Source organism: Aulonocara sp. 'chitande type north' Nkhata Bay, linkage group LG6 (assembly GCF_057382095.1).
Source record: "Aulonocara sp. 'chitande type north' Nkhata Bay isolate Kocher_YH1m ecotype deep benthic linkage group LG6, A_spYH_male_GT1.1, whole genome shotgun sequence".
Classification (NCBI taxonomy): Eukaryota; Metazoa; Chordata; class Actinopteri; order Cichliformes; family Cichlidae; genus Aulonocara; species Aulonocara sp. 'chitande type north' Nkhata Bay.
Window position 1 is genome coordinate 22,298,444 of NC_141349.1, and position 21,172 is coordinate 22,319,615.

The window sequence follows — 21,172 nt, forward strand, 5'->3', positions numbered from 1 at the left end:
ATGTGTGCTAGACAGGTTAAAATACTAACACCTTTATAAAATACAGAGTTATTAGGAAGTATTTTGCTATAGGCAACACTTACTATTCTTAATCTTAATATTAATTATGTTAATATTTCGTTACTTATAGCCTTTGTTTAGTAGAAACATAAATGCATGACCTTTATTTTGAAAAAGAAAAGTAGGTCTGTTTTAAATATATTTATATATAGTTGTGGTTCCAGGTGTATCACCTGGGTACTTCTACCCTTAATATCAATAATAAAGCCTGTTACCCCGCATACTTTTTCAAAATGATGATTTTAGGTAAGTTTAAATGAAAAACTGTCAACATGTTTATCAGAATATATTATCAGGGCATTACAGCTGAACGCTCTTAGCAGAAACTATGTACGGAGAGTGCAGGTTGACCAGCATCACTTGGGCAACAGCAGCTTCTTTGCCATTGGTCAAAGTCTGCTTACGTAACGCCATTGCCGATCTGTTATTGGACAGCCTGGCTGTCAGTAAGAAGCTGACTGAAAAACGGGAGCTGGACCCAGAGACAGTCAGCATCTGTACCAAACGATGAAGATTTTGCTGGATTCTAATAATTTTGCTCAAAAATAAAGAAAACGAGAAACAGCGGACATCATGGTAAGTATTTAACATTAATATTTCCGATTGTGTTTGAATACTAATTAAATAAGTAGCATTTTCCCCCCGAAACGGTGTATTTGCGGTTGTCGTTTCCTGTTGGAATACCGCTATGTAGCGGTTTTTACAATAATATCCATGATTATCCTCATATTAAAATATATTAACGGCTGGACAGAACGTACATGAACACAAAAGGTCATAAAATGTTTAAGAATAGTTAATGTAATGAGCATATTTAAATTTATACATATATATTCTTTTAAGAAAATTGCGTTCGTTCCATGAAATATAACTCACGTTGCTCGTGTTTTTGAAATTTTACAGTATGGTTTTGTGAATCACGCCCTGGAGCTCCTCGTTTTGAGGAATTACGGTCCGGAAGTGTGGGAAGACATCAAGTGAGTTTCAGGATGTGTTTACTATTCAGCCATGTTGGTATCAAAGGTTACACTGTAGCAGCTCAGATCACAACAAGGACACAGGCCAGGCCTAATGTATACTGTACAGCCAGCCCAGCAGCATACACTGCCACAGTGTTACCAGCAGGAACAGATTAACCCGATTATGTAGGTTCACACCAAAAGTTAGTTGGTGAAGTGACAAAATGCCATTATTATTATTATTATTATTATTATTATTATTATTATTATTATTATTATTATTAATATTATTATTATTTCCCATTTTGTTTGTAATTGTAACAAGTAAATACATGCAATAACTATGCAGTACAGACCTGAAAAAACTTGTTTGATGAAGTAACCTACTAAGAAATGCAAAAACCTATCATTCTGCTTTCAAAATCTTGCTTATGTAAAAATCTGCATAAATAATCACCAATATCAAGTACATTCAAGTACTAATTATTGTCATATTTGTCTATATTTGAATATATTTGCAACCTATAAGTGGAAATATTTAAAGTATAAATGTAATCTTACTTTTTCATAGAACTGGTTGATCTCTGGAACTATAATCATAATTGCTGTTTACTGTTTAGATTATCCACTTTATTAGTGGAGTTTAACATTTAAAAAAAGAAAAAAACTCTCTTCTCTAAATCCATCTGCCATTTCTTGCTTTAAATAAGCATTTCTTATCAGGTTCTTATATTTAGGCCTAGTAGGTTTGCTTTAATTGTAATCAAAATGTTATTAGTCACTGAATAAAATGCCTTTTTCACCAGAATGTAACTTAAGTAAATGTGTTATTTTTATTTTTATTTTTTGCAGAAAAAGCTGGCAATATCTTTTTGTGATCTTTTTACATTTTTTCAAAGAAAAACTGCAAGTACACCCCTTTGGACAAAACATGATGACTTAACAGTAGGAGAATCACTAAAGATGCAACTTGAAACATTGCTAAAGATCAGCATTAACCAGACAGTACAACTGCACAGTGTCACATCAAAAGACAGGAATCTTTATTGCACACTCTGAAATAACAACAACAATAACAACAAAATAAATAAAGATAAAAAATAAAACCAGTATAAAAATAACTATGAACTATAACTATAAAAGAGTGTACTTTTGTCATGTCTAGAAAGTGAAGATGCAAAGTAGTTCATGGAGTTGACAAACAACATTGTGATAACACTGTGAACAAACTGATAAGTGGGACCTCTAATATGACAATCTGCTGCTGTGAACATAGTGGCTTTAGATGACAAATGAAAGTGCTGTTTGCAGGTTTCTGCCAGTGAAACCTTGTTTAGGAAAGAGACGCAGTGTCTGATTTAGTGGGATTTGAAACTAAAGCATTCGAGCTGATACTGAGAGCAATATCAAGTAAGCTTATTATTATCTCATTTTAGACTGAGGTGGCATTCGAGGCAGTTGCCTCTTAATATGTTTAATATGGACACTAAAGATTGACAAGGATACAGCAGCAAAACTAACGAATCCTTTGTTTATTCATATACAGTAAAGTATAATTCAAATGTGCTCCAATTGCCAAAATCCCATAAATAAAAAATTTTACACTTTAAGAGCTTTAAGTTTAGTCAACTTTAGGTTTAGTCTTAATGAGTCCTTTCCCCAGAATAATGGCCATTTTCTTCAGCTGTTGAAATATTTGGCTTAAAGTGAAGTTTATTTTTCATCTGTAGTCTTCTATGCCCTATGCATGACCCTGTGAGCAGCAGCTGCCTTTTGTAAATGTTTTCAGAGTGGTCATTTTCCAGCCACCACAAAAAAACATGCTTCAGCGCAGCATGCTACAGCTCAGGGTTATATGTTACATCTCCAAATGTAACTCACTGTTACTCAGTGCTCAGTTTACCAGGTTCCGTCATGTGCTTTTTTAAAGGTTTTCATGAACTGAGTTATTTATATCAGAATTCTTACTTTTTCAAAGCTCGGTATGTTTTTCCAGCTGTGACACATTATGATAAAATTGTGGTTGCTGGTCAGGCCTGTAAATCATTCCTGTTTACTCAGTTAAATATTTGCAATCAGAAGCTCATTAAGCTTTCTGACAATTTTGTGAAAATTGGATTTTCTAAGATATAAATAGCAAAATGTACTCAGGAGCTTGGAGTGCATTGTATCAAAGGACCTGCAGTAGATCTAAACCTGATTAGCTATCTCTGCTTGTTCAGCAGTGCAATTCACACAAGGACTTCAAAGCAATATCAAAAGCTTTTTTTTAATGTTTCCAGCTGAATATATATCATGAAAGAAGACCCAACCATTGGTGTCGAGTTGTTGGTGTAAACAGAAAAGCAATTGCAAAAAAGCCAAAGGTAGTGGTTTCCTGAACAAGTTGCCTACGAGACTGTTTACTTCTGCTGTGACATTCGCTGTAGCTTGTGAGTAACAGCTTCCCTTTGTTTTCAGGAGGGAGGCTCAGCTTGATATTGAGGGCCAGTTCCTCGTTAGAATCATATATGAGGATGGCAAAACATATGATCTTGTTGCAGCTGCAAGCAAAGTTCTCAGTAAGTAACAGCACGATTTTAAATCCCTGGAAATGAAATAAATGTAATTTGATGTAGGATACAAATGAAGCTTTAGCAGACATTTGCCCGATTTTATTAAGCTTTTTGTTTTGTTTTGCAGAAGTTGATGCGGGAGAGATCTTGCAGATGTTTGGCAAGATGTTTTTTGAATTTTGCCAGGAGTCAGGATATGACACCATCTTACGCGTGCTGGGCTCAAACGTTCGTGAATTCCTGCAGGTAGAGTCTTCCTCTTTGCCTTTACGAGCGAACTGAAGATGAGAGGAGGTTTTATTCATCACACTGAGTTTTTAGCCTGTGAAAACATTCGGATGATATTTTCTGCTGAGTTTTGGAGAGTTCTTAGGCTGGAGATTTGAGGCTTTTTAACAGAAAGCCAGACTTAACGCACTGTGGCTGTAAAGTTTGAAAGACACGAGAATTTACTGAGCACAAAAAATGTTATGTTGTATTATATCTTTTTTTTTTTTTTAGCTTAAAGGTCAGCTGGATATGTTACATCGCATAAATCAGCTTTGGGTGTCACGTGAAAACACTGGATTGTTGTAAATCGGTCGTTTCATGTTGATAAATACCGTTTGTTCGGGGAGTATTTGTAAGATTCCACTTTTGCAGTAAATTTAAAAAAATAATGTTATACTGTAAAACAAAGAAGAATTTCACACTGTGCAGCTGGATTCTGCTGCTAGAAATCAGCAAACATAAAGGCCTCAAGTTAAGTAAACACTTATAGCACAGTACTCTGCAAAAGTCTTGGGCTATCCCTCAGTTCTGTATATTTTAATAGTAAAATAGGAAACAGGTGTAGCAATTTATTGAAAGATGTGCAAACATAAATGGAAATACTGTATAAATACAACTTGAAAGTTTGTAATGCTGTGACCAGGTTTATTCTTTAACACAGCCTGAACTCTCTGAGACAACCTTTCTTAAAAAAGTAGTCTTCAGTAATAGTTATTTAGGCTTTTTGAAGGACATTCAAAACTCTTCTTTGAAAGTTGGAAGTTGGATCCATCACAGATCACTGTAGACAGTCACTGTGTAGCCCTGTTGCCACTGATTTTCAGTTCTTTCTCCCTGTTTTCATTTCTTAACAATAACTTCTTAACAGCCACCCTTCCAGTGACACTTCAGCAAACAGTAGATTGACATCTCTCAGGCCCTGTGTCAGGTCTTTACTAAATTGTTTCCTATTTCTGAGACATGGCTTTCAGATAAAGTTCAACTGCTGTAGATAATTTTTAGGTCTGCCATTTCTTCTTTTGTCCTCGACTTGTCCAGTTTTTTGAGATAACCCATTTTTCAGCTTAGCTTTCTAGCTCTTTGGGAACCCCCTTGATGGTGCAAAAATACTATTTTATGGCTGTTTTTTTTATTTCTGTGGTTTTTGGTTTTTTGTTCAAAAAGCAACTTTAAAAGTAGGGCTGCAACGATCCATCAGTGTAATCAATCAAGTCGACTATAAAAATGTGTCAATGCGGAATTGTATTTTCACGTCATATCCTAATACCACCTAAATGTGTTTTTGTAACTGCAATACACTACAGGAAGCCATGGGGGCAGTATTGTCTATATTGTCTGCCAAGACTGCACTCAGTACTAACGAAGAATAACGTAGCGCGACCACTAAACAGTAGGATAAAAGAAAATGGAAGCAAAGATTTAAAAAAAAAAGTGAACACATTTCACATAAAACAAACAAAGTTAAATGCAGACTGTGCAAAACAGAGCTTTCCTTCCACTATAGCACTACTGCAGTGCATATCAAAAATGATTGTGGGAATTTAAGCTGTTAGAAATGACTTGCTGACCAAAAACTGTTAAAAATAGGTCAATCATATCTCTCATGAAGAATATCAAGTAATTTAGAGCCAGAAATAACATCTCTAATACGAAGTAGATGCTGCAATCAGTTTTTGGCTAAGTGACTTTTATATATCTGTTATTTATCCTGGTAAAAAGTGTCATTGACATTAAAAACGTGGTTTTCAAGCGAGATCTAGCCAAGAGGACAGCTGAAATTGTTAGATATATAACATCACAGTTCTATAAACTTACTTGAAGTGGCCTGTTCACTACAGTCTATTTACTAATATAGGTAAAGATATTAGACACAAAAAACACCCAAAGTTAAGTTAGTGCATCGTGTTGATACCATGTTTATGTGAATGTTTGTACTGTGATGCTTATGTTAGCTTACCTATTGGAAACTTCTCAGGATGATGCTTGCTTTTGTTTAAATACTAGTAGCACTTTAATTTGTATTATTTCATATTTTTATTTATTTTATTTTTATTCTGACAGTCCTATTGAGTAATGTTAAAAATACATTTGATTATTTTCAAATTTATATTATTTTAATTTGCTGTGGGACGAGATCACAGGGTGACATTCACAGGTGTGCAGACTAGAGCAGGTGAGCTTAGAACAGGAGGTTTGCCCAGGAAACGGAGATAAGACTTATCGACTAATCGAAGAAAAATTGGCAGATTAGTCGACTACCAAAATTATCTTTAGTTGCAGTCCTATTTGAAAGAACTTCAGAAAGCCTGAAGAACTATCAGTCAAGACCACTTTAACGATTACAAGAATGTCTGGCTGCCTGGAAGCAAAATATAAAGAAATGAGGGTTGGCTCGAGTCTTTTGCACAACACTGTTCTTTAATAAAAGGAACAATTTCTCACTGTGCCGCCGCATTCTGTTGTCAGAAATCAGCAAACTTAAGAAATGCCAGTATTCTTTTAAAAGACTTCAAAACCTCTAGAAAGAGTAGATATTTCAGTGCAACACAGTGATGCTCTAATTATAGTTTAGGCTGTGTGATGTCAGGTACTAAAAAGAAAGCAAGGTCAAAGCAAAAACAGTCGCTGGGTTATTAGATTTCCGTTTATTACAGTACGAAGGGTAACAGTGCTGTGTACAACAGCATGATAGAAGACATCATCCACGAGCTTTCCATCCCGTGTTCAGTAATTACTAAAATGTATAATCAGCTGTGACAAAATATGCTGATAATAGTACTTCTCAGTAAATTGGTGTGCTAGGATGATTATGATGTAGTGCCCTTCATTTTGCATTAAGTTTGTTAGGATTTTTTAATCATATTCATTCAGATTAAGTCGCACTCTGTGAAAGAAGCCTATTTTCACCCTGCATAGAAACGAGCCTATCCCTTCATAGTTTGTAAGACATCTGTTTGTACAGCTGGTTCTTGCATGAGGCCCGCAGTCTGCATTTTCACAAAAAACAAGTAGAGGAGGAGCAGCACTTCAAAGGGCAGAAGCAAATCGTGATGTGGGGGAGTGCAGCTTCTTTGTGCAGGTGTATATGTGTTTTCTTTTTAGTAGTGATCACATGATGCGATAATAGTTAAAGATAACTTACTGTTGTCATATGTGGTCTAATGAGGTTTTATGATGAACACCCAGCTGAGCTTTTAATTTTTTTATTCACCTTTTAAACTTCTTCTATTTGCACAACATAGAGGTTGGTGTTACAATCGGCTGTTACATATTCTTTTCTTTGATTTGAATTTTCAGAATCTGGATGCTCTCCACGATCACCTGGGCACCATTTATCCCGGGATGAGGGCTCCCTCGTTTCGCTGCACTGATGCAGAGAAAGGAAACAATCTAATTCTTCACTATTACTCGGAGAGAGAAGGCCTGCAAGACATAGTGATTGGCATCATTAAAACCGTCGCTCAGCAAATCCACGGAACAGAGATAGAGATGAAGGTCTCCTTTGTTGCTTTTGTTACCTTTTTGTGCATCGTGAAACCTTCGACTCTTTGGCTCACTCTGTCACTGCTAATGAACGGATATGACTTCTTCTCGCTCCCCTTTAATTTATGGTACAATATTCAAAGGCACTCTTGTGTTCCTGCATTGCATTGTGTCAGAATGTGTAAGTCTCTGTCACACAATATAAGTGGCGAGGCTGTAACGTGAAGATTAAACAACAGAAACGTCTCAAATACCCAAATGGGAACACTTTGACAGCTGCAGTTGAGTAGTGAATTTTTGGATAATGTCTGTGAGTCACAGGATATTTTTAGATCTAAGATATAGAGTCTCTAGCATAGAGACGGTGGGAATCTTCCAAGGAGTTTTATTCTTGCTCCTCATTTTTTTTAAACTTTTCTCTCACTGCGGCTGAACCAAAAATGACTGAGGGAATAGAAGAACAAGCCACATTTAAAATGTTAACTTAACCAGGCTAATCTCAGTAGCACTAAATTAAAATTTTCTAACAAACCAGCATTAAAAACTGTTAAGCTTGTTTTTTTTAATTGTAGGCCACCCAAAGCCTCAGCCTTAATCTGTACCATTCCCTGCAGCACGTTATTCCCCTCAGACGTCTACTGTGTTTAGATTGAGCTTTTCCTCTTCATTCAGTCGGTGACATTTTCTCCCAAACTTAATCATGTTATACAGACAGGATAATATCTTTCAGCAATTCTATAATGAAAGCACAGAAAATGACAGACGCTCCAAATGTGACACACAATTTCTGGAAATATTAGCCAGTGTTGCTGTGGCAACAGGGTGCAGAGACACCAGGTTGACGTCAGCATGCCTTATGCCCATAAAACCACAGGACTCTGTCATTATTACCCGCCTAATTCTATATAATAAATGCGAAATTAACATTTGTATTATTGGTATTATGTTTATGAAATGAAAATTGCAACGTTAAGGTTCAGATTTCTCTTTAAGGCCGTCATAGTGCTCTAATGATGTGCAACAAAGTTAGTCTTGCATCAGTGTCGTCAATATGTTATCAACTGATTAACTTCACGTGCTGCAGATGATCCAACCCAAAAATGAGGAGTGTGACCACATCAAATTTCTGATTGAGGAGAAGGAGTCAGAGGAAGAGGCGTTCTACGAAGATCTCGATGGCTTTGAAGAGAACGGCACGCAGGAGACTCGAATCAGCCCGTACACATTTTGCAAGGCCTTTCCATTCCACCTCATGTTTGACAAGGACCTGATGCTCACACAGTGTGGGAACGCCATATACCGAGTCCTGCCACAGGTCTGCATTCACATTCAGTTCTCCCAAACTCAGAATTTCAAGAAATTAGCAAATAATTATGTTTTAAATATTTGCTTTGTCTTTTATTATCAATAATAATGCTATAGTTTAATATAAAGAATAAATTCAACGTTACTAACATATGGATATTTTTATCATATAGCTCCAGCCGGGTACCTGTATCCTTCCTTCAGTTTTTTCTTTGGTACGTCCTCACATTGACTTCAGCTTTCACGGCATCCTTTCCCACATCAACACTGTCTTCGTTCTTCGTAGCAAGGTATGTATGAAATATGTATGTTTGCACGAGTCCGTTTGGCTAATCACTTTTCATGTATTAGTTTAGCAGAGGAAATAGATCAATAAAATACACCAAAGTCTAATTAATTAAAATGCGGTTTGAAAGAATGTGTTAACAGTGTGTTAATATTCATAAGGTCACTGATATTTTTAGAAGCGCCGTAAAATTTGATGCTGTGGAGCTCAGTGAAAAAAAATAAAGGAGAAGGAAATTGTTGCCATGCAGGGAGCAATGAGCATATAAACAAATAGAAATAATATGTAAATTCAAGAGTAAAGAGTGAGTATACCATGTCTATATTCTAAGGTTTTAGGTATCAAAACATAATTAAGATAATATGGTCCCTAGCCAGTTTTAGAGTTGGGTAAATACAACCTCAGATAAATAACATCACCTGACCTTTTACATACATTACTTATTTAACAAAAAACTAAACCAGAATGCAGAAATTGTGTGATAAAGTAAGTGTACCTGTGCTGCTTCATAGTAATTAAGAGGGTAAGTAGCAGTCAGGTGCTGATGATCAAATTCACTCGATCAATTGTTTGACAGCAAATGAGAGCATCTCTATAAAAGTAGAAGTTCTGGCTCTTTGCTGTTATGGAGCATTCAGGTGAGTGTAAACATAGTGCCCAGCAGGAAAGACATCAGAAATGATCTCAGAGAAGCAAATGCTGTTGCTCATAACTCTGGGAAGGGTTTTCTGGTCATTTCCAAACACTCTAAAATCCATCATTTAGCAGTGAGAAAGGTTATTCACAAGTGGAAAACATTCAAGACAGTTCTTCCCAGGAGTGGACTTCCCAGCTTATTCACCCTAAGGTCAGACCATGGAATGCTCAGAGAAACTGCAGAAAAAACCAAGAGCTACATCTCAAACTCTACAGGCTTCAGTTTGCATGTCTAATGTTAAAGTTCATGACAGTACAGTTAGAAAGCGACTGAATAAGTATGAGTTGTCTGGAAGGGTTGCCAAGAGAAAGCCTCTTCTCTCTAAAGAGAAATGACTTAAAGCTTAAATTTGCAAAGTTGTATCTGAACAAACCACAAGACCTCTGGAACAATGCCCATCTCCAAGTTAGGTGAAAACCAACAAAACACCTAATTCACCAACTGTCACACATGGTGGTGATGATTGGGGCTTGTTTTGTAGCCACACGATCTTGGCACCTTTGAGGCACCATTGGGTCGACCATGAACTCCTCTGTAATCCAAAGTATTCTAGAATCAAATGTGAGTCAACCTGCCCAACAGCTCAAGCTTGGCTCAAACTCAACCTCAAATGATGATCCACACCACAGCAAATCTACATCAGAATGGCTGAAAAAGAAAAGAATGAAGATGTCTAGACCCCAATCTGACTGAAATGCTATTATTGGACCTTAAGAGAGCTGTCCATAAATGAATCTAAATCTACAACGTCATTGAGTGTATGCATTTTTCACTCATTGTTTTATCTCAGTTTTTGTTAAATCAATGATGACAAAATGTAAAACCTTACAATTTATAGAAGCTATACAGTTACTATACAGTTTTACAATGCTTATGTTTATGCATAGAGCAAAGAGGGTCATGCAGCACAGTTAGAATATACCTTTGTTGATTTTCAGAATAGACAAAAAGTTGTGGGAGAAACAGAGAAAAGACTAATCTGAAAAGCTAATTTTATGAGCACAGAGGTCAGTGTGAAGTCAAATGAAAAGTCACAAGGTAAAAATAGAGCAAGAATAGAAAATAGTTTCAAATTTAAAATTTGTGTGGTTTGGTTTCTCATGGAATGGTTAATCCTTAAGTGACAAAATAATACCGCTATACTCAGATTAATTGTGACAAGACTGATCCTTGAAGCACTGCCACTCTTGGGGCATAAGCTACATGGCTACGTAAGCCCTGACAAAAAAGAGGAGTTTACTTTTTTTTTTCTTTACACAATAAAATCAAAATTAATTTAATGTAATGAGCGCTGAAAAATTTAACATTTAAAATGAAAAGCCAGATTTAAAAATAAAGTGCGAGCTAAACTGGCACCCAGTTTGGAAGCACATTTAGAGATGAACGCACTGCATCATGAAATATTCACAAGAGGGATGTAATCCTGACAGGAGGGCCTGCTGAATGTGGAGACTGTAGAGAATGAGGACGAGCTGACGGGGGTGGAGATCAGCTGTCTGAGACTGAAAGGACAGATGATTTATTTGCCAGAGGCTGAGAACATCCTTTTTCTTTGCTCACCCAGGTAAGCCATCAGTTGCAGAAGCCTTGACTGAATATGCACACCAGAAAAATGTTACTTTTACCCACAGAATGAGAATGCTCAGATTTCAGGTGAAGACATCTTGAAATCTAAAGGTTCAAGGTTTTGACTTACAGCAAAGTATAATCTATCTCTGTAAATGCAGAAATATGACAAACCAATATTTGAAATAAAGCTGATTTTTTTAAAGGAAGAGTTTTGTTCACTGTTAATTGCTCGTATGCATGAAGGTTACTAACGATGTGCTTTTCTTTCTGTGGTTTTTGTTTCCAACCAAAATATAAGAAACTAATTTCCACTTTTAGAGCTGCAATGCTACATGATAGTGTTGGAAAAAACTAAAAATTTCTGCAAATTACAGTGAGCTGAGACAAACCTTAACATTCAGCATATATAGTCTAACCATAATCTAAGACAGCTAACGTAACACAGGTGAAGTGGATGCTACTTTGAATCAGAGCTGCTGTCAGAAGGAGTCTATTACAGAGTTAATGGTGGTACTCTGTCTAAGTCCTCCAGATATTCACTGATGATATACTGTTGGACATCTGTAATAATGTTTTTCGTTGTGCATTTTGCATTTCTTATGTCCAGCTGGCGATGCTGATGCTAGATGCACGGAGACTAATTAGGTCCCCTCAAACAGCCAGAGTGTTTAAACGACAAGGTTAACTTCAGAATCTGAGAATAATGGACATACTGGTCATATGCAAACATTAAAGATTGCAAAAATCACACTCAAAGTGTCGACAATAAAAATAGATCTAACTTCAGGGGAAAAAAGAAGCTCACCAGAGTCATCAAAAACATCAGTTAGCAAAAACCAAGGAGACAATTATGTGTTTTCACTGTGCTGTAAGGTCTCATGAAGTTTAACATTGCTGTATATGGTGGTTTGACATCCCTGGTCTAGATGACTACAAGGCTTATCCTTTAACAGTGTATAGTGTACAGTATTCTGTGTAAAACGTCTAAGTGAAGTTAATTAGAGCAAGAAAATGATTGATGAAAAGTAGAAGAGACATCAACAGAAGATCTGTTTTTGATTTACTTGTAATTTAGATCTGTTATAATCTCACTAATGAAAATGAGGTTATTTTTTCCATGTAGTTACACACTCTGTTAATCAAGCAATTACCCAGAATACTCAGAAGTGTTTTCCTCTTGGCCTTTTGGAAATGACAATGGGCTGGTAGATCGCCAGAGCGTGACCTACGTTATCCTCTGTAGCTCTTACGTAATCATTCAGAATTTTTTAGTAAACTGTTCGATCCAGGAGATGGCAGGGTTAAAAGGGTCTTGTCCCCTTACATTGAAGGCAGTTTGCAGCTCGTAGGATGAGTGTTTTCACTAAAGGTTGCTGCCTTGGAGGACTTTAACTGCTACTGAATGAAAACGAGATGCAACCTGACCAGAAAAGATCCGAACAGCACAGCGTCTGACCTCACCAGACAAAAAGCAGCATTTATCTGGAAACATTACAGTGCTCTCAGCCCTCACAAGAGGATGATGATTTCACTGCTCATGTCTCATTTTTTATGTCCTGTATAATTTATAACACCTCTTGATATGAACAAGAACAGCAAGACACAAATCAAATGTTTCCAGCAGCTTCACTCTGCAAAAATCTCTTATAATTTATGACTCTCACTTTTTTTGCCCTCTCTTTGTTGACCTGTTCCTACTTTTCTGGTTAGTGTTATGAACTTGGACGATCTTACACGGCGGGGACTCTACCTAAGTGACATCCCGCTGCATGACGCCACGCGCGACCTGGTGCTGCTGGGCGAGCAGTTTCGTGAGGAGTACAAACTGACCCAAGAGCTGGAAATCTTGACGGATCGCCTCCAGCACACACTCCGAGCCCTGGAGGACGAAAAGAAAAAGACAGATAGGTTTGACTGTTTTTATATTTTCATTAAAGTAGTCTTTAAGTACAGTGTGGGGTCAGATATTCATTAATTACAGGTATTATACCCACCAATTCTCAGTCAGTTTTTTGACATTATAATGTAGCTAGTATATGCAGCTTTAACCCATGTTGCCTGTCTCCCTTCATTTTTTCACTTTATTTAAACAAAAGAAAGTATTAAATGATGTCATTTACATTTTCTAGTTATGTCATTATCTGTAGGTTGTGTGTAGTATCCAAATTCACTACTATAAATCTCTAATAGCACTGTCATGATTCATTTGCTAGGAAAAAATGATAAAAAAAAGATTGTTTATTATAAGTCTTGAGTAGGGAGATAAAGAGAAGCCTTAACCAGTTTTCCCTTTTAAGGGCAAACCACCGACAATACAGAAAGACACAGGTCTCAGTACAATAAAGTTGCATTAAGGATGTATGACAGCAGGGCAAGCAGGGGCTGATATTTAAGCTTCTCTTCAGTCCCTGTCAGAAAAAGGCCTGCCATTGTATTTTGTCACAGCAGTGGGTGACAGCTGGAGACGGAGAAGGGTGGAGTGTGATCTTTATTAAGAGCGCTGTAGCAGTTTATCTTCTCTTAGGAAAAGACTTTCACTCTCCCACTGGATTCCCACGTTATTATTCTGACCATTCTCTGGACTCAGATTGCCTCGGGCTCCAGACCTTGATTTGAATTCATGGCTTCTCTAAATTTTAAGAGAACTGCTGCTGCACTGTTGTTGCCTTTTTAGATGCTACATCACTCTTTGTTTTTGCTTCTTTTTAACTTAGAGGTACAAGGCTGTGCATAAAATATTAACTATTTTAGATTTAAATATATGTATTCAAGCGCTGTATATATATACTATTTTTTTATGAATACATTTTAGAGTTTGCCATCTGTATGCATCATTCATCCTAAGATTATGATGCATCAAGGAAGGTATTTTGCTTTTAAGAGGCAGCCATGATCTAACCAGTTACCATAGAAACACCACCCTCCTTTCTGAAAGCAGCTTCCACAGCAAAATGACCAAAAGGTGGTGTCTGTGCAAACAAAATGTTGATCCAAAGGACGGACTTCAGCCCGGCGTCCCCAGCACCACCGTGCTCTCGCTCAGAATGTTCATTTCTCTTCTCCTTCTCAGATTGCTCTATTCTGTCCTGCCACCATCTGTTGCCAATGAGCTGCGACACAAACGCCCGGTGCCGGCAAAGCGCTATGACAACGTGACCATCCTCTTTAGTGGCATTGTCGGGTTCAATGCTTTCTGCAGCAAGCACGCCTCAGCTGAAGGAGCCATCAAGATCGTCAACCTGCTCAACGATGTTTACACACGCTTTGACATTTTGACAGACTCTCGGAAGAACCCTTATGTATACAAGGTCAGAAGCAGGAACTTTGCCATCACGTAATATTGCATACTGGTGTAAATTTGTGGTCAATAAAAAGGCCTGAAAGGAGGAAGTTTTGCTTCTACTCTGGAGGTCTGGTTCTGCAGCTGTAATGCACTAAGCTGCTGAATAATATTATGCAATTATGCATATGCAACTCAGTTGCAGAGTATTTATATCAGTTAACTTAGGGTAGTACCAACATCTAAACAGGGTGTAGTTTTACAATGGCACTGCACCATTTTATAGGCCTCGTGCAACAGATTTACTCTCCAGGCTTTCAGACAAGAATGCACTTTCAGAAGTCAAACAGACCTCTTCCATGAGATTGGCTTCAGGCACTGGGTCACCAAAAAAAGTAATATTTACTCTACAAGCTGAAGGGCTAGGTGGTCCAGGGGTTTTAACAGGGCTTAAAGAGTCCCTGAATGTCTTAAAGCTGATGTAAGTGTTTAAGTGTTTATCTCGGGGTGTTTCAGTTTATTTCTGGCTGCACAGCACATTGGAACACCCCCCACCCCCCCGTTGCGCAGTGGGAACAAATCATTCTACATGAAGCAAAAGTAAATAGAAGCAGAAAAGAAAAAAGAAGTCATGACATCACTCATGTGGAGAATAAGAAAATGTTTTGGTTTATTTTCTTTATACAGGTGGAAACAGTCGGTGATAAGTACATGACGGTTAGTGGCCTGCCCGAGCCGTGCACGCACCACGCAAAGTCGATCTGCCACCTTGCTCTCGACATGATGGAGATTGCTGGACAAGTGAAAGTGGATGATGAACCAGTGCAGGTGTGAGATGAATCTCAGGTTTCAGAATAAAACATTTCTGCATATTATACTTCATTATCTGTGTGGAATTGTATTGCAACTAAATGTGAGCTGAGCAACTTTTTATACAGTACTTTTGCTTGACCTTAAATAATACCTGTTGCTGCTGAGAAAATTAGCAGGATATATTTATTTTTCTATAGTTTTAGCTGCTTCCAACACTGATAGATTATAGGCGTGCCTGTAGAGATCTCCTCGAACACTCTTGCCCACCATGTTACAAAAATTGTGAGGTGTGTAACTGGCCTGAACCACACCAGAGCGCAGCAAAGCCGTCACTTTTGTTGTGCCTTAAGGCAGTAGTGGCGAGTGTAATCTTTAGGTCTCGCTCGCTGATTGCGATTATCAACGATGAATCATCACAAGTGAATCAAAGTGTGTTTATGATTTGATTTTAAAACAATTGGTTTTAATAAGAATAATTTCTCCCAAATTGGGAAGTTAATGCATGTGAGAGGAAAGATTTCCTGTATTAGTCCTGGTTTGATTGGGTAGCAAAGGAAAATGTGAAGGTGTAGGAAACATTACCTCCACCTGCTGAAGCTCAGTGTGGCAGTAGTATATGTCTGTCTAGTCTAAAGCCAGTTCAGATGTTGTTCAAATTTAATTGTGGTGGCAGAGAATCAACACACTCAGTCACTCACTGTGGACAGTTTACTGTGGACCTGTCAGCTCCAAGACTTTTATAGTAAACAAAAGCTAAATTAAAAACTAACACTAGATGTGGAAAAAAACTTCAAATAAAAAATAGACTTTTTAAGAAAAGAAAAAAAAAGCTAACTGAAATGAACTTTGAAAACTAAACTAAAAAGAGAATATAAAGCAAACATGCTTAGTTTGATAGTTTGGAAAAAATCTTATTATATCTTTGATGGATGTGTTTATTGAGACTTTGGATGACTATGAGACTGTAAGTCAAGTCCTTTTAAAAAATGATGTGTTTTTATTGTAACTGATTTTCTTAGATCTTGCCTCCGACACATGTCTTCCATACATGAATTAATTTAGTAAAAAGACTAAAATATATTATTATAAACTGAAAAAAAAAACACTCTGGAAACTAACTAAAACTAAACTTAATTTAAAAAAAAGGTAGAAATGAAATGAAATAGAGAAATTAATTAGAAAATGCAAAACTATAATTCCATTTTTACATACAGGCTGTAACAGTTAAGAACGTAACAGTGTAGACTTTAGTGCACAGAGGATTTTTTAAAACAAATTAAATAGACCAAAAAAAGGACTAACTGGAAAATAATGTCATTGCATGTATTTCATCTTGTCTCTCTAACATGTCTGTTATATAGCTGTTGGATTATCTCTGTGTGGTGATGCGCTGACTGTCTAACTGTTCTCCTTCACATTTAATTATTTTTCAGCTTCTAAGCACTCCATCTGTTATTTTGGCACAGATGATTTTTTTGGAGCGCTGTCGGCTTTCTAATATTAGTTTGAAAATTCTCATATTAGTGCACCATATTAATGTGTCAGGCATTTACTCTATTACACTTAATATATACACATTTTTATTTTAGAATAATTATACCTGCGCATCTGGGAATGTATTTTTGTGCTGAAGTAATGAGCAATGAGAAGTTGTTGAAGTGAGTGCTGGAGATTGTTATTATATCAATGACTGTTGAGACTTAACTTTGGAAAATCGTGTCTGGTTAACAAAAGACTGTTTATTTTCAGACATGGCACTGGCTAAAGAGGGGCCTGGCTTAGTAGCAGAAACAGACTCAAATCATTTCACGATCCTGTGGCTTAAAATAGATTCTCATTTGTCCCAAACACTCCTGGCATGTTCATGCTCTGATGGCAGCAAGCGCTGAAGTGCCTATAAGATTAAGTGTAAATATTAGTCTCTTGATTGCCGGGGATTTCTTTTGGAACTGTTTACTGCAAATTTGAAACTACAAGGAAATTTTAATTTTGTGCATGGAGACACCTCAGGCAAAGTCAACCTTATATTTACCAACCACATGTCAGTCGATGGCTTTAAGAATTTGTGCCAACACAAAACTTGCAATTTATTTCTATAAAGCATAAATAATTTATTCAAGTCCTTGAGTTATAATGTACACGGGATTTAAAGTAGGAAATTTTGTTACCATAGTTATTAAGTAAATAAATAAGGTTTGTTGTGTGCTGTTTTACAAATAAATGTACAGCAGATAACTAATGATCTGTGCTGCAGAGATGTATTTAAAGTTAAGTTTGCAAATTTGAAAAGAAACAGGGATGTCTTTAGGTAACTGCAGCATTTATTTTGCTTTGGTTAAAGTGTAAACATGCGCTTCGATCACGTTTTCTTCTCTTTTCTTTTCAGATTACTATTGGGATCCACACAGGAGAGGTGGTGACCGGAGTCATTGGGCAGAGGATGCCCAGATATTGCCTTTTTGGAAATACGGTCAACCTCACAAGCCGTACAGAGACGACGGGTGAAAAAGGAAAAATAAACGTGTCTGAATATACGTACCGGTGAGCAGCAGCGTCTCCTTATTTTTCAGGATCAGTTGTACTGCTAGAATTTTTTTTATTCTTTTAACTTTTAATAAAATATCCATTAATAGACATAAAACATGAAGCATATATAAGGAAAAACAAACCTAGTTACTGTGGACGTGAGCACGGCAAGTGTGCAGCTTGTGTGATATGTAGCGTTGTATTGCAGGTGTTTGCAGTCTGCCGAGAATGCCGACCCTCAGTTTCATCTGGAGTATCGGGGCCCGGTCACCATGAAAGGAAAGAAGGAGCCAATGAAGGTGTGGTTTCTTTCCAGGAAGCCCACAGACGCTTAAGGCTCATCGAAGGATTGCATTAATGCGGTCATGTCCTGTCACATTTTGACACAGGGATGGGTTGGATCAGGTGACACATATGCAGATATTTTTATTATGATGAAACACATTTGTCTATCCGAACACCCGCCTCTCTACGTACCCATGGTCTGCCATTACATTTTATAGCTGTGTAGCGTTTCATCGAGAGGTCCGTGATACAGTATTTGGTGCAGTCAAGTTTGATACGTTTGATACATACAAAGTGGTGTATTAGACTACACACTAAAGGTTTTAATAAACAAAACAATTTCCATTTATTGATTATTTTTATTTTAGTTTCCATTTTTGTCTGCCGTGTTTGTGTAGTGTGAAGCGTGCCCAAAAAAAAGACAATTTATAGCCAAATTAAGTAATTTCAGAGTATACTTTATTTTATCATCATCATATTAAATTTTACAGGTACAGAATATATTAAATGTAAGTAAAAATTGGACTAATTAGTTTAATGAAAATGACTGTAGAGCTTACATTATTGTCCTTGTTCACCAAATGTGAGAATTTATAGTTTTACACTGAATATATTACACTGGCTTCAAGATTATTATAACAAATGAGAATTTAGATTTAGACTAGATATTATTATATATATAATACTGATGTCAAATCTGTGTCATAAAAACTACTGTGCCAACTACATTCATATACAGTTTTACATTACACAGACTTACTTGTATTTTTAAAAGCCACAAATCATAAAGCATTTGAGCCATTAGTTCTTCACATGTACCCATTACTTAATTATTAAAATACCCTTAGTATTAAAAGCACTTAACACTATTTTATATATTTATGTTACCTCTGTACACATTGCACAATCACCTCATGTCTGCTTAAATGATATTGAATGCTATTTTCAGTTCTACTGTATGTTACTGAGATAAAGCTACATATTTATTGTGTCATGTTACTTTGTATTTATTCCTTTTTTGAGAAAAGAACTGTTATTACTTTTAGAAATGAAAAAAGAAAACGTATGGTAAATTTTGCTATGTATGACACTACTTTGTGCCTCCATCACATGTTGGATTAATCTCACTTGAGTATATGTACTGTACGATTTTTCAACATATTTTCCAAATTCACTATTAATAAACTAAACACAGTGTCCTCCGAGGTTTAATGTGTGACAACACACAGGTGCCTCTTGTGTTATAAGAGTGCATTTCTGTGCTTGTAGGACATCTTGTTTTATCTGGTGTTTATTTTGGAGGTAACTAATAAATAATGTGGACAAGTGTGGATTACTTGATATCGATATTTTATTTTGTACTGCATATATTTATTTTTTTATAATCCGTCAGGAAATTCAGACTGAATCATGTAGCTGTTTAAGTATTTTATGGTCTTTATTTTTGACCAAAGGCTGAAGTATGGCACACACACGTATGTTTTTTTGAGATGCACTCCCTCTAGTGGTGTTTCAGAAGATTGCAGCCCTTTTCTGTGGTAATGGCCACATACAGTACTGTGCAAAAGTCTTGAGCCACCGCTTTTCTTTAAAATATTTTGCTTTTTGAAGGTCTTTCAACTTTTTAGATGGCTGCTTTTCACTCATTTTCAGTCCAGTCCTTGTACCTGAACATTTTCAGAGGAATACTTTTTTTTGGATTTGTCAACGCTGAGCTATGAATCATTCAAGCATAAAAAAGGCACCTAACTCAAGCGACGAACCACTGTAGTGTTCACTCATAACAGACATCTTAGCAAAGAATTAATTTTAAATTGCAACTTTAGGGATTTTATTACAAGCAGCCTTTTACAGCCAGTGTGGTAACACACTGCCATTGTAGTAAAAGCATACATGGATAGAAAAACGCACAATAGGACATTATTAGTCACGGATTAGCCTCTCCATAGTCTGGATCTCAACATTACTGAAGCAGTGAGGGATCATCTCGACAAAGAACAAAATAAAGTTGACTTTCATTCACGTTAGAAGTGTACAAACTCAGTTTTTGCCTTATATACTGCATTTCCATGTATGTTTTCATGTTTCAATAAGTCACTGCAATCACTGTTTCCCATTTTCCTATACTATAAAGGAATGGCTCAAGACATTTACACATTACTCTACCTTCAAAATCAGGTAAATTGTTTTATGTGTCTCTTGTCCTGCTTATCCATTCAGAATAAACTTTCTATTGCAGTACGATAATAAAAAAAATTGGTCAAGCCAATTTTCTTTAAATAACCAAATGTGAATTTTGCTTAAAATTAGATTCTTACCTTCATATGTAAGAGGCTGATGGGGTCTTGGACGGGCAGGCAGAGAATGTGGACACCCAAGTTTGTGATTGTGATAACTCGAAAATGAAGCAATGTAGGTGTTTCAAATTGATACCACATGTATCCACTAAAAATTTCAGATGAATTCAAATCTCAATCAACTTCAAAGTCGGAGGTTAAGTTTTCTGGAAATCTTGTAAATGCAATAACTTGACATAATGTAGGATTTTGAAATTGATACCATAGGTATCAGTAGGCATCCTGTCTAAGGTGCACCCAACCTCTCATCCTAAGGTAGCTGGGATAGACTCCATCCCTCCCCTGCAACCCTGATAAGGATAAGTGGAAGAGAATGGATGGACAAATGGATGAGCTGTACCACTGGCCAAGGCAAGTATCTTTCAAATTACAGGTATTGTCCTTAAATCTAATTTAGAATGTGGCACCTTGTTCTCCTAGAAAATTTTAGAGACTGTGAAAAACAAAATAACTACTCAAAGACACATTTACCATGTTGCTTCTATGGTTGTTTTCAAGCAATGCAACAGAAGCTAATACTAGCAGCTAATGGTAAAGTCAGGGAGGGAGTAAACCTGTAGCAAAAAAGTCTGTGTAGGTTCTCAGTCTTCCAGGCCATTCCAGTCTAAGGAGACTGAAAATGTGGCAGCTGAACTTGTTTAATTTTTATTTTCAAGATGTTTTACCTCTCATCCAAGAGGTTTCTTTAGTAGCTCTTCTTCAGCTCTGTAGCTAAAGAGCCAGTTGT

At 36.7% G+C, this 21,172-nt stretch overlaps 1 protein-coding gene across 1 annotated transcript; it reads left to right on the top strand.

The window, feature by feature from the left end:
- Positions 1-501: 501 nt before the first annotated feature.
- On the top strand, positions 502-19,429 carry gucy1b1 (guanylate cyclase 1 soluble subunit beta 1). Its single transcript, XM_086295650.1, has 13 exons — positions 502-636; positions 964-1,037; positions 3,480-3,580; positions 3,702-3,820; positions 7,142-7,339; positions 8,412-8,642; positions 8,806-8,922; positions 11,046-11,179; positions 12,895-13,092; positions 14,255-14,492; positions 15,152-15,292; positions 17,664-17,818; positions 18,012-19,429. The coding sequence occupies exons 1-13, from the start codon at positions 634-636 to the stop codon at positions 18,136-18,138; spliced, it is 1,836 nt and encodes a 611-aa protein (XP_086151776.1). The 5' UTR covers positions 502-633; the 3' UTR covers positions 18,139-19,429.
- Positions 19,430-21,172: the final 1,743 nt, after the last annotated feature.